Source organism: Mesitornis unicolor, unplaced genomic scaffold, assembly GCF_000695765.1.
Source record: "Mesitornis unicolor isolate BGI_N332 unplaced genomic scaffold, ASM69576v1 scaffold14386, whole genome shotgun sequence".
Taxonomy (NCBI): Eukaryota; Metazoa; Chordata; class Aves; order Mesitornithiformes; family Mesitornithidae; genus Mesitornis; species Mesitornis unicolor.
In genome coordinates, this window is record NW_010189021.1 from 27119 (window position 1) to 40667 (window position 13549).

Genomic DNA, 13549 nt, shown 5'->3' on the forward strand with positions numbered 1-13549 from the left:
ATTATTGTAGGCATGGCACGGTTTGAGAAGTAATTGGTAGTTAAATACTGGAAGCAGAAAATATTGGGTCCCTTGAAAGTTAACTGTTAGAGACAATTCTAAGCTTAGCTTTGTCTCCTGGCATCTCGGATATGAACTGATTAAAGTGGAGTGTTGTTTAATATGATAAAATGAGTTAATATATCAGTGTTTGTATGTTGAAATAACTGTATTCAAACTAGATGTTACATAAACTAGAAGGCTGTGCATGTCTCCAAGACTAACGGTTTCTCCAGTTTGAAAACATAGGCTCTGTCTTCCTAGGGAATCGGTCAGCTTCTCACACTATATTTAATCTGAACAACAACTGCAGTTGCGTTAAGTGAATAAATAAATACACACACAAACACCTCTGATATTGTGAGAAATAATCCATGTAACATTTTTATAACATATGTCAAAACCCACCAAAATCATGGCCTTGTGATCTTCATGTAGACTGCAAGGGAGAAATAAGATGGAAGGAAAATGCGATGAGGAAGGATAAAGTTTAAATGGTAATGTGTGTATGAAATAGTGGCCATTTTGTATGCACTGTGGAAAACATGGTCAGTGAGAGAGAGGAAGGAAAATTAAAGGAATAGGAAGTTTCAACTTGAGTTGGAAAGAGCTTTCATGAAAGCATCAAGATAATGCATAGGAGATACTGCAAATGGAGTAAATAAGGAGCGTATTGGTGAGATATGGGGCAACAGCGCAGGTGTCAAAATTCATTATTAACAAAGAAAGGCTTTCACATGATACACTTACTTGCTTACAAATGACAGTATTTCACACTCTGTGTCTGAAGGTCTGGAATGACTGGAAGTCAAGAATGATTGAAACATGAAATCTTGGCGTTCAGAAACAGATGCCTGTGAAATCATGTACTAGTCTAAGATGTATTAAGAACTTGTTATTTTAAAGCCTCTATACTAAAAGCTGAAGTATGAAAGAAAAGATTAAGAAGACCTTGTACTTTTAGATATATGTGGAGGGAGACAAGTTTTCCTAAGTCCACATATGAAAACTGGAGAGACTAGAACTCTTTCCTTGGATCAGCTATTCCCTGTTTATACAGTACTGGTTTTGATGGTGTTGCTGATGCTGCTTTTTTTTTTTTTTAAATTGTCTTCCACCTCTGTCTTGAGGTGCCAGGGAAACCTGTCTCTGCATTTCTTTTGTCTTCGTACTCACTGGGGCATTTGGAAGGTCAGGTAGACATTGAGCTAATGGCTTTCTTTGTAAGAAATGTTTTCTTCTCTAGAATCATGAGATCTTGAAGGGTGAAAGGGAAGGAGCAAAGGTGTTATTGCTGAATAATACACACCTCAGTAATTACTTTCAGAATTTGAGGACATTTTCTGTTCTGAAGCAGCTGCCTTGAAACTCTGATACTTAACCCAGGCAGTATTAGCAGCTGGGTACAGCAAGTGCTGAGTAGTACCTGTGGGGTTACTAGCACTTCAGTTCTCAAGTACTTGTTCTGTGCAGAATCAGTGCATGCATCAACATCAGAAAAGGCAACTTTAAGTTAATATCACAATTTCTGATTAAAACCTTGTTCCCCATATTCTGATATTTATAATATTGTGTCAATAATGTTAGGTAAAAAGCCTGCATGTTATACCTAATTCAAATGTTTGAAATGTTTCATAGTTGATATTTTTCTTTAATAACTCAGTTTCTTTAATAAAGTGAAGGTTTTGGGGTTTCTTTCCAAAACGTGGTCAATCATGGTGCTCTTGGTGCTGCATGCAGCTTTTTCTGTCCCAATTACCTGCAGCTTTCTGGCAATTTCTTTACTATTTGCATGTTTTTGTAAAAGTCTATGACCTTATTAATTGGCCAGTTAAATTTTCTTGTGTGTGTATATATAGTACTGAGCACATTGACTTGTGTAGTGATACAGTTGTAATTCTTCAAAATACATACTTGCCAGGTAGCTTTTTTAGAGAACTGTATACCTTATCAAGAGAGGTATATTCAGTCTTGACTTCATCTTTAATCATGGTTTTGTCATCAGTTAATTAACCAAGGAATATTTTTCCTATGGATTTAAATAGACTAAATATCTGATAACTTCGTAATCTGGAATCTTGTTAAAAATTATTTCAATTTTGAAAGGGTTTATATCCTATTGGTGTAGTATTGATAATATTACTAAATAAATGCCTGGATCATTTGTATTTCGTGCTGCTTCCGTCTATCAGTAGCAACCGTACCTCAGTACTATACGTCAGATTCTGTCACCTGTATGAGATCCAATTCTGTTTCATTTGCAGCTCTGCTTTGCATCTAAATGGCTCTTTCTCAGTGACAGTTGAGATTGTTCAGAACTGAACAAGATTGTGTCCAGTGTAACACTAGAATGTAAAGCTGTAAACTGCCTAAACAAGATGTACCTTTCACTTACATAGGACCCGCAAATTAAATTGTGTTGAATATATTTGCATTTGTCAAGATGAGAATCGTGCGTTTAAAAAATCTCCTGATGTGTCATCTCTGATACAGAAATCTTGTGTTTCAGTGCCTGACTAATCTCTGCCTTGCTGATGCTTTTGAATGAGCTTTGTATGTGAAAGCTCCACTAATCCTTGTACTTACTGTTTGAATGTTTGCTACAGGAAGCGAGCAGCTGCAAAGCATCTAATAGAGCGCTACTACCACCAGTTAACTGAGGGCTGTGGAAATGAAGCCTGCACGAATGAATTTTGTGCTTCCTGTCCAACTTTTCTCCGTATGGATAACAATGCAGCAGCCATTAAGGCCCTCGAGCTTTATAAGATTAATGCAAAACTCTGTGATCCTCATCCCTCCAAGAAAGGAACGAGCTCAGCTTACCTAGAAAACAATTCCAAAGGTGCCCATAACAATTCCTGCACTGAAAGAAAAATGAACAAGAAGGACCTGCAAGGCCCAAGAGATGACTTTAAAGGTAAGATGCTATTTTCAAATTTTCCTGAAATAAAACACATGTAATATGCACAAGTGTAAGCCTACAGAATTCACTGTGGTGGTGTTCTGTGGGCTTCTTAAGTAAAATACAGTATTTGACAGTCAAATATTTTACTGTGGATTGTGGAAAATGCCTGGATTAATGCTAAGCACTGATTGCAAATCTGGACCTTTACCACATCTCTATTAAAATCCATGTACATTTATTGCCTTCTGAAATTACTGGTTTTGCAAATGCAGAGCGTTTTTTTTAATGTGGTATTGTATGACTGTTTTAATTTCACTAGTTTTGTAACTCTTTTGTAGTTAATAAGTTCTAAAAGTTATACTTTAACTAATTCCAAATTCTGTGTTAAGAAACTTAACAGATGAGCAAAAAATGATGCAGCGGATAACAGGCAATACCAAACTAAGAAAAGTTTAAGCAAAGGGATTTCTAAGCCAGTGTATGAAAATTAAATACTGTTCAGTATGTCTTTTCTGTTTAGCTGTTTAATCTCTCTAGAATGGTAAATACATATTACAAGAATAATTTTAGTTGTTGCCAAAACTTATGATGCAAATAGAAATCGCAAACAAAATAAAAGCCATTAAGCTTTGAACAGACCTTTTTTAAGTGTTGTTGCAGTAAGTGATATAAACACAGAAGTTCAGATTCATTTGTTTTAGCTAAAGAAGGTGAAACTTTATAGAAATAAAGTCTTAAAAGGCCTACACAATCAGCAATAAAACATAGCCCTGTGTTTTAATGGACCTAAGATGCTCCAGTCAATACCTGCATCAGTTTTTTCTTTGTCTGATGCAAGAATAAATTTGTCCCCAAATTATTTATGATCTGAGTAAGCAAAGAGGGAAACAGTAGGGAGGGGAGAGGGGAGCCTGTGTAGTGTTAGACAGGCAAGAGGCACATTAGGTCTGATTTCTTTCTTAGTTGTGTGTATTTTTAATGGAGATGTGCACATACAAGACTTTCATCCATCTCCCTGAACCTACTGTCCTTTCTTCTCAAGACAGGTTGAGGAGACTCTTAGATACCGTTCTCCAGGGACAGTCTGTTGTCTGACATGATGACTCGGACTTCATCTATTGGAGCATCACAAGTATTGACCTATCCTTGTAGTTGTATGGACAGAGTGCATTAATGGGTTCTTAAAACCCATTTTAGTCTCTTAGTTACCTTTGGAATTGGATGATGTCTAAGGAATCAAGCGCTCTGAATTTTTTTTAAGGTGCATATACAGCAACCATTATTGGTAAGACTGTGCTTAAGTTTAAGAAAGCCAAGGAAGAGAATTTGCGGCCTGCACTTATGCTTGGCGTAGGATTGAAAGTTCTAAAAAAATAGAAAGAAATGTCCTTCAGAAGGAATTATTTAAATTACTTTTCTGTAGTGCTAAGCCTGTTACCTTTGGGGAAAAATGTATCTGGAGACTATTGTCAGCATCTCAGTAATGTCTTAGATGGCGGTCCAAAAAGAGGAAGGAAATAGAGAAGTTGCAAATAATGTAAAAAGCATGGGTTACAAATGAAGTCATATATAGAGCAAGCCATTTCAAAATCAATGTTGTAATTACCTGGGTAGCTGTTTTCGACTTCGATCACCAGAACATTATATTTGGAACAAAGGTCAGTGGACAAGCAGTGAGCACACAATCATAACAAAGCTTCCATAAGAGATAATGAAAAGGTAATAAATTGCTTATTAGGGAGTGTAGTGTTGGCAATATGTAGATCCCATGCAGTCTCTTTCACAGTCAAGGATCACTGCTAAAGCCTGACTTCGTGTACAGATTTGTCATAGAGTATTACTGAGATAGGTTTACTTTGCTGGATCACTTAGTGGCAATAGAAAGGGTGAGAGGAGAAGGCCTGTAAAAGCTTATATGTTCAGACACAAGTTAGCTAAAGTTGTCTTGAGTTAGAAGAAAGCTTCGCTTAGGTTTGTTTTTCTCCAGCTGTTCTCACTGCAGTCAAGTAAAATTGGGGCAGACCCTTTATGGCAGGTCAGTTAGAGGGTGGTCACAGGATATAACTTAAATCTGTTATGAAGCTGCTGATGGTAACACTAAATATTTTAACTGGGAATAGCACATGGTTTGCTTCTTAAATGCTTAAACATGTACAAGAATGACTGGGGAATTCATGTCTTAAGTATGAAAATCTGAAATGTGTTACATTGTTAAATTTTCAACTTCGATGATTTTATGCGTTGTGATTATTTATCATTTAACCTGTGCAATCCAGAGACAGTGAACTTGAGGTCTTCGTTTTGAGGAGATATGGCTTGGAACAGCATCTGTATCAGCAGTTCAGTTTCTTTTAGGCGAGTTTGCTGCTTTAGTATGCACTGCAGCAGATACAAATAGGAGATGTAACACTAAGCTTGAGTCCTTTTATAATACTTTCCATGCTGTTGGTTTGGGTTTGTTGTGGGGTTATTTTGGGGGGCTGTGGGGGGTGGTGTTGGTGGTGTTTGGTTTTTTTTCTTTTCAACTGGCCAGATTTTTTAGTTTTTAAGCTTTTTCACTGTCTTCAATCAATCTCAGCAGCATGACATAAGCTTAATCTTGCCTGTGTTCAAAGAATGGCTCGGGGCTCTGCGAAAATAAATAGGTTGTCTTCACATCATTTATTTTGTATTTTGATTTTAATGACTGCTTGGAATGAACGTTAATGTAGGCAATTACATTTCACAATACTTCAACATATAACTGTCTTTATTAAAATGATACGCATCCTTTCTGCAGAGGTAGCTGTAGTGTGGTTGGTGGATTCAGTGCTGTGATGTGTGGTTTTTTAGATCTCTAGAGATGCTATTAAACAAGTTTAGTTCTAAATCATGTGTCAGTTTAGAAGAATCTGCTTAAACTAGAATACCTTTTCAGGGTCTGATCATGTGGTAAATCGTACTCTAAATCGTCACCTGATGTGAAAGCACCTGTGGGTTCTGTTTCAGAAGTAGCATAGAAAGCGATAAATAATATTTTCTCCTTCTCTTTTTCTAACGAAAGAGGAGGATTTCAAGTAACAAATGGGCCACCAAATGACTTATTTAATATCAAGGGTTTGGGGAGGAGGGGGAACAGACAGGTATTTGAAGCCCATGCAGATGGTGTGTGTAAACCAGCTTGTTCATCTGAATAGCATGTTGATGAGTATACTCAAGTTGTTGAGGCATAATGTATAAAGAAATAATTCACGTGCCCAACTGTGTGTGTAATTTAGAAGGCAGCAGAAATTTGAACATGCATTGTGGTTTTTTGGGATTATTTTCAGGCATCAGTTTAGTATAAAAGCAGTTGCAGAAAGTAGTAAGAATAGCCGTAAGAAATCTTACATTATCGTTAATATGCAACAAAGCAAATTATTGAATCTTTTCTAAATTACTGAATCTTTTCTTCAAGATCTGTTTTTAAGGGAGAGTGTGTCAAGTCCATGCACATGTAGGATGTTTCGAAAAAAGAGGTTGATACTGTTTAGTTTGTGTATACACACAAATGACTTATACATTAACTGCTGGTTTACCAGGAGACTGTATTGTCGCACAGTCTTATTCACTAAATCTTTAAAGTTTAAGCATGTAATTGATTTAGTTGTTCTTGTTTAGATGATACAGTACTGTTAAATACCAAATGTGGTTAACTGGGTGCAAAACAATTTTACCATTGAGGGTGTTGTCTGTTTGACATCCGTGAATAAAATATTTTACAGAATTGTAGTGAACAAAATCATGATTCTTCATGCTAATGAAGTTATAACTTATCCAGCACTGACACTTAATTTACCGAGGTGTCAATGATGATATAACACACAGATTTCTTGAGGAGGGCAAATTAGAACTATTTTTTCTTTTTAATTTTTACCATAATAAAATTAATATTTTATCTTTTTATAGATGTGACTTTTCTAACAGAAGACAAGATATATGAAATTCTTGAACTATGTCGAGAGAAAGAGGATTATTCCCCTTTAATCCGGGTGATTGGGAGAGTATTTTCCAGTGCTGAAGCGTTGGTACAGAGTTTCCGAAAAGCCAAGCAGCACACCAAGGAGGAGCTCAAGTCTCTTCAAGGAAAGGATGAAGACAAAGATGAAGATGAAAAGGAAAAAGCTGCCTGTTCAGCTGCTGCTATGGAAGAAGATTCAGGCGCGTCGTCATCTTCATCGTCAAGAATAGGAGATAACACACAGGGAGATAATAACCTCCAAAAGCTAGGCCCGGATGAAGTGTCTGTAGATATTGAAGCAGTCAGACGGGTCTATGATAGATTACTTTCTAATGAAAAAATAGAAACTGCCTTTTTAAATGCACTTGTGTACTTGTCACCTAATGTGGAATGTGACTTGACTTACCATAATGTGTACTCTCGAGATCCTAACTATCTGAATTTGTTTATTATCGTTATGGAGAACGGCAACCTTCATAGCCCAGAATATTTGGAAATGGCTCTACCGTTGTTTTGCAAAGCAATGAGCAAACTACCCCTTGCAGCTCAAGCAAAACTGGTGAGATTGTGGTCGAAGTACAGAGCAGACCAAATTCGGAGAATGATGGAAACATTTCAGCAGCTTATTACCTACAAAGTCATAAGTAATGAGTTCAATAGTCGTAATCTAGTGAATGATGATGATGCTGTTGTTGCTGCTTCAAAGTGCTTGAAAATGGTTTACTATGCAAATGTAGTAGGAGGGGATGTGGATACAGACCATAACGAAGAGGAAGATGAAGAACCCATCCCAGAATCAAGTGAACTAACTCTTCAAGAGCTGTTGGGTGAGGAAAGAAGAAATAAAAAAGGTCCTCGAGTGGACCCACTGGAAACTGAACTCGGTGTTAAAACTATAGATTGCAGAAAACCACTTATCCCTTTTGAAGAATTTATTAATGAACCACTGAATGATGTTCTAGAAATGGACAAAGACTACACTTTCTTCAAAGTAGAAACGGAAAATAAATTCTCTTTTATGACCTGTCCCTTCATATTGAATGCTGTTACCAAGAACCTGGGATTGTATTACGACAATAGGATCCGGATGTACAGTGAAAGACGCATAACTGTGCTCTACAGCTTAGTTCAAGGACAGCAGCTCAACCCGTATTTGCGACTTAAAGTGAGACGTGATCACATCATAGATGATGCGCTCGTCCGGGTAAGTCATGCAGCAGCGTGGAAATTGGGTTTGTTGGTTCTGACGGGTGCAAACTACACAGACTTTGACTAATTGTGAAGGGCTACGTGTGAGTGCAGTGTTTTATGTATTATGTTTTCTCTAGAAGAAACTTGTATAGCTTGACCATATCAAGTTTGAATTCTCAGTGTGCTGCTGAAGATCTGTGTATTCAGGAGAATTACTTCTGCTCAGAGTGGTTGCAGACTTAAATGTCTTAAAGAGTCAAATAGTTCTTATTCCCCATTAACAGATTACTGTTAATGTTACAGAACTTAATGGTGAGAATGACCAACTTCTGTTTCAGTACTTTTCCTTTGACCTCTGGACTGTCTTGCATCATCTTCTGATAGTAGGGTTTTCAGGTGGAAGTTGGAATTAAAGCCTTTTATCTTGTGTACTCTTCCTGTGGACTTCTGAACTTCCAGATGTAAAGTGTGTGGAGTGATGGCAAGTAAAACTTCTTGCTTCTCTGAGCACTTAAAATTTGTCTGCTATGGCTGAGACAGAAGACAGACGTGTTATACTTGAGACCTGTGACAGCAGCCTGTTTCTGGATATGCTGGCTTTTAAAAGTAAAACAAAGCCATTTCTTCACACATTTTTTGAAAATGGGAATTGTGCAGGGTACAGTCTATAAAGAATATTTCACAGTAAACTTTTTTTTCCATAAATATGTCTTTTAATTTTAGGACTTTTCCTTTATTTTTTGCTTAAAGCATTGGTTTTTCAGAAGTTAATTTTTCTGTGTTCTGTTATTAAAGTACAACAATGTTTGCAAATTTTTAGTTTTAACCATGTCTTTAAAGCTTCTTGCTGAAGAACCAGACAGTTATTTGGAGTGACTCTGGTGAAAGCACCTCTTTTTGCCTCTCAACCCAACTGTTATTTCTAGTTCAATTTGACTGCTTTAACCGCTACTGAAGGTCGATTGTGAGAGCCCTAAATGAGCTTCTGCCTTGATTTTTCTGTGTATCCCTGAATTTCCAGATAGGTTGGCTGCTTCATGGGAATTTCTGATATTTGAGGGAAAAACCTTTGTCTCCAGTACCAATATGAAAAATAAAATTGCAATGGAGAAATGGCTTCTGCCTGTAAACCCAGTTATTTTGATAGGCAAATGAGAAATAGGCTGTTCTAAGATTAAACCCTACTGTTTATCAGGTTTTTTTCTAATTTAAGAATACTTTTTGTAATTTCACTACCTATCAGACTTGTAGTTGTAGCCAGTTATGTTTTGTCACATTAATGTAATGGATTTTATTCTTGGACTGTTCATCTTTGGGATACATAAATTCTGGAAAAAAGGGAGGGACCGTACACTCTTTAGGGGAGGATGGGCTGAAAGGAGAGTAAGAGCTAGTTTTAGGGAGATGTTCTTTTAATGTCAATTCCATTCTGCCTGGGCTGTTGCCATGGGTCCTCTTATGGCTGTTAATCTAAGCTGGAATGTGCTATAGCTACGGTGGTCAAAGCCCCAAGGAGAGTAAGATTTTTAAACTGTTTATTCGGAGACAGAAAATAAAGGAAAAAGAGAAAATTGTCCTAAGCTCAGGTAGTCTGAGCTGAACTGTAGTGTTAGTCAGTGGGACCAAGTGCAGCCCAGACATTTCTTGAAAGTGGAAAATAGAAAGTGATTCTAGTAATTTCCATAATTTGTTTCCACTTCCTACTTGGTGTGAAATAGATCTGGAGGAAAAACTTCAGTCCTACTCCATGAAGTAACTTGCTCTGGCTCCAATTGTAGTCAAAGATGGGTGCTGTGTGCTTCTGTAGCAGCACTGGCAGAATCAGACCTAAGTGAAAGCTATATTCTATGAGTTGCATCAATAATGATTGCAATTTTGGGTGCAATACTGAACTTAGGAAGGATCTTACTGAAAACTAGCAGGAAGATCTTGCCAAGATTATAGTCTTCAGTAGTAAAAGCTTTATTCTTAGATCTGGTCAGTGGCAAAATGTTTCCAAACATGCTTAAATTGCAGGTAAGTAATTATGGTTACCAGTATTTTTACCCTTGAATGGCATTTCTTACTTCTGGGGTTTGAATAGTTAAAGAATTGTTTGCCATGTGAGTAATGACATACTCATGTCACTAGCCCTGTGTCTTTCCAGAACAATCAGTGCAGACTCTTTTGACTATATATGGAATAACTGATGGTTTCCTGATAAAAGCGTTTTTAGAAATATTGATTAAAATGAGGTTGAGATGGTCTTATTCATATTTTCCTTATTGATGTTGGGTATTTTTCAAGCAAATGTATCAATCAGCCTTCATAATTTCTTCTTGCAAACACACTAAATACTGGTCTTTCTCTGCTAATCAGTCAAGCTGATTATCACCAACCTGTTTTTCTGTTATCAATACTTAATATTTTTACGTCATGAATTCTAGAAGTTTATATTCTCATTTTTTGGACTTCATTAAAACCAATATGACCACTGGTAAGGGATTCTTTTATTGTTACTGTAAGATTTTTTTTCTTTTATTGATAATTTGAAGCAGTATCTTTTAAATGGCTTCGAAGCAATAACTTGTTTAAAGCTGCTCACTAAGAGAGTTGTAGTTCACACTGGAACACATACATTGAAGCAGAAATTTTATTTACAGATTCCCTGTTCAGTTACTTTGCATGTATGAAACTTGCTTCTGAAACTTATTTTTCATTTTGTAATTGAAATGGACTTAATGAAACACGCTTTATTTATATTATATACTTATTGTATACTTATCTGTTTGTATGTTAGTCTGAAAAAATCACCAGGAGCAGAGGGTAATGTTGGAACTGCTAAAGTGTTTGTCCCTACTTTTATTAAGGAAGCCTTTCATTTGGGTGTGGGTAGCTCAGTTTGCATTCTTGAAAGCAGTTAATACGCGTTTTTGTGTCTAACAGGTTTGAGAGGTTAGCTGTACTGCTGAGTCATGTTACATGGATGTGGTAGTAATGAAAGCAAGTTTATCCTTAAATGCCCTCTTCTGTCTTTTCAACCTCCAAACAGCTGTTTCTTTTATATATCCCTTTCCTCTGAGTTTACTCACCCCACCCCAATTGTATGTGCATTTATTCTCAGGTGACAGTCATTTAAAGGGTGTGAGTTATAACACACAAGTTCTGCAGGTGAAAATGTGGAATCCTTCAGCAGCCTGACTGCTCACAAATTAGAAACTCACTTTGACAAATGTCACATAAAATGTAGATGGCTGGCAGGCAGCAAGCCTCTCCCGCTTCTAGATGACTCTGCTAAATATATTGATGAGCAAAAGCTCTTATGTGACAACTGAAGCCAGTAGGCAGATTCTCTCAGAGTATATTAGAGAAATAAAATACTCTGATCAGGAGCTGTGAGGTTCTTTTAGACTAAAGCGGTGTTTGTGTGTTCAGTTGAAAATCTCGGCACTAGTGTGCCTTGGTTGCCTGCAGAGTATGGCTGATTATGCTGATATATGCAAGCTCTGCTGGCAAGCGTATGCATGGATCATAAAGTACAGCTTGAGAGGATGCTTCTTGGTCACTAAGTTTTACTTCACATGCTGTTTTTACAGAAAATGTAGTGACCAACTTAGGTCATGGTGTGTCACTGGTACTTTCAAACTTGACTTAGTTGTGGTCATGTCATTTTTGCCTTCTAGTGTGGAAAGTATGCCTGCCACTGCCTTAAGGAGAACTTTTATGTTACATTGCTAGAACTTGAGAGGAGTTTGTTTTTAACTGAATAGAGATTAGGTCAGTTACTGTCAATTTTAAGAAGGTAACTAAACTCTGGTGTTACATTAAGCTTTTAAATGTAATTTCTGTCATCCAATGAAAGATTCCTGTCTTTCAGGAAAGCACAGTGTTCTGTAGGCAAAGTAAATCATACAATCTCTTATGCTGTGACAATATCAAGTTTTGGCAACAAAAATACAGATATTGTTTATAACATCACTTCTCAGTTTTCAGCTTTACAGTTCATAAATATTCAGGTTTTGGTGCTGCTGCTTCAGACATGCTGCAATTCTGCTAAAATTCAGTGCTTCTCTACTATCCTGACTAACGCTGTGTTTTCCACCGAGTCCTAGTTTTCTTGTGAAGCATCAGTGTTGAGACGAGGATGTTCTAAAGGAGCAGCTAAACCCACAGCCTTCAGTCGAGCAGCTTAGCAACACTGTCCTGGTTATAGCATCTCTTCCAAGGAACATTAGGCTTTGACTCTATCAAATACTGGCTTTCTGGTAATCCTTTATCTGACTCCCTCGCAGACATCCAGAGCACCGTTCCAATCTGCCCAGCTGGTGTTGCTCAACTAAGAGTGTTTCCTTCCCCTTTTTTTAAAAAACTGCTTTTCTTTCGCTCATTGCAGCATCATTCTCGGCCAAAATATAATTTTGAAATAATTCTTTAAATGGCTTTCTAAACGTATAAATACGAGCACTCTCCTTGGTATGTGTGTATTTCTGTGACACGTGAGAGCCTTTACAACATCAAAGGGTTGCTGTCCTGAAAGAAACGCAGAGGCAATACTTGTTTTCTCAGAACCCATCAAAATTCATTAAAGCTCCAAAATGGTAAATTGCTGGTGGTAAATACTGCAAAGCCAACAAAGTCATGACTGGGGAGAAAAAGACCAAAGCATTATTAGTGCCAGTTGTAAGTGGAAGGGATTCAAATAGGAGAACTTGTGCCTGTCCAGCTTGAAAGTACAACCTGTACAATAGGGTCTTAAAATAAATGCTACTTCTCTGTCTTTAAAAATGTCTCAGTTGTATTTGAAACATGGCTGAAGCTCCACTGTTTTCCTATTCAGGAACAAAACTTTTTTACACAGCTATAAGGTGCATAATTTTAAGATTTACATGAAATGCCAAAATGCAAAACTGTACTGTTACAGAAAGCATGGTTTTGCTGCAGAAGTATTGTTGATAAAATGTTATTTGGTCTCCTTAGGGGCAAAAATACTTCATTGCAAATGGTATACAATAGAATACCCAATGCTTAAGGTAGTACATAACTAAGTTTTCCAGATAATCTTATAATTTAATATATATCCCAATCATGTAATCTCACTTGCTCTTGTTTTTGAGGTCTTCATGGCTTGCCTCCATTTTTTTTAACTGAGCTTTATATGCTATGGAGTTACACTCCCTCTCTTCCTGATGCTATTTTTCAGTGCCAGTTAGCACAGTTCTCTTTCCCCATGCTCTTTTTGTGTGAGGAGCTTGAAAGTCTTTTAAACTGTTGATGCCAACCACCTTGGCTGTGTCACCTGTCTGCCCCTGCTGTGCTGCTTGAAACCTGACTGGCTGACTTGGCAGGTACCAGGAGAAAAATGCATCTTACAGGTGGTGTCATTTTATGGGTCAATGGTGTCATTGCTGCCTTTATCCTCTCTGTTCTGTTCCTGTTTTCCTTTACACTTCTGTAAT

At 37.2% G+C, this 13549-nt stretch overlaps 1 protein-coding gene across 1 annotated transcript in view; it reads left to right on the plus strand.

Moving 5' to 3' along the window:
- The window catches only part of UBE3A (ubiquitin protein ligase E3A), a 35540-nt gene that overhangs the window by 11837 nt on the left and 10154 nt on the right, over nucleotides 1-13549 (plus strand). Inside the window, exons 4-5 of the mRNA XM_010185928.1 lie at nucleotides 2646-2956; nucleotides 6872-8127. Of these exons, the coding sequence (XP_010184230.1) occupies nucleotides 2646-2956; nucleotides 6872-8127 (1567 nt within the window). The remainder of the gene's footprint in view (nucleotides 1-2645; nucleotides 2957-6871; nucleotides 8128-13549) is intronic.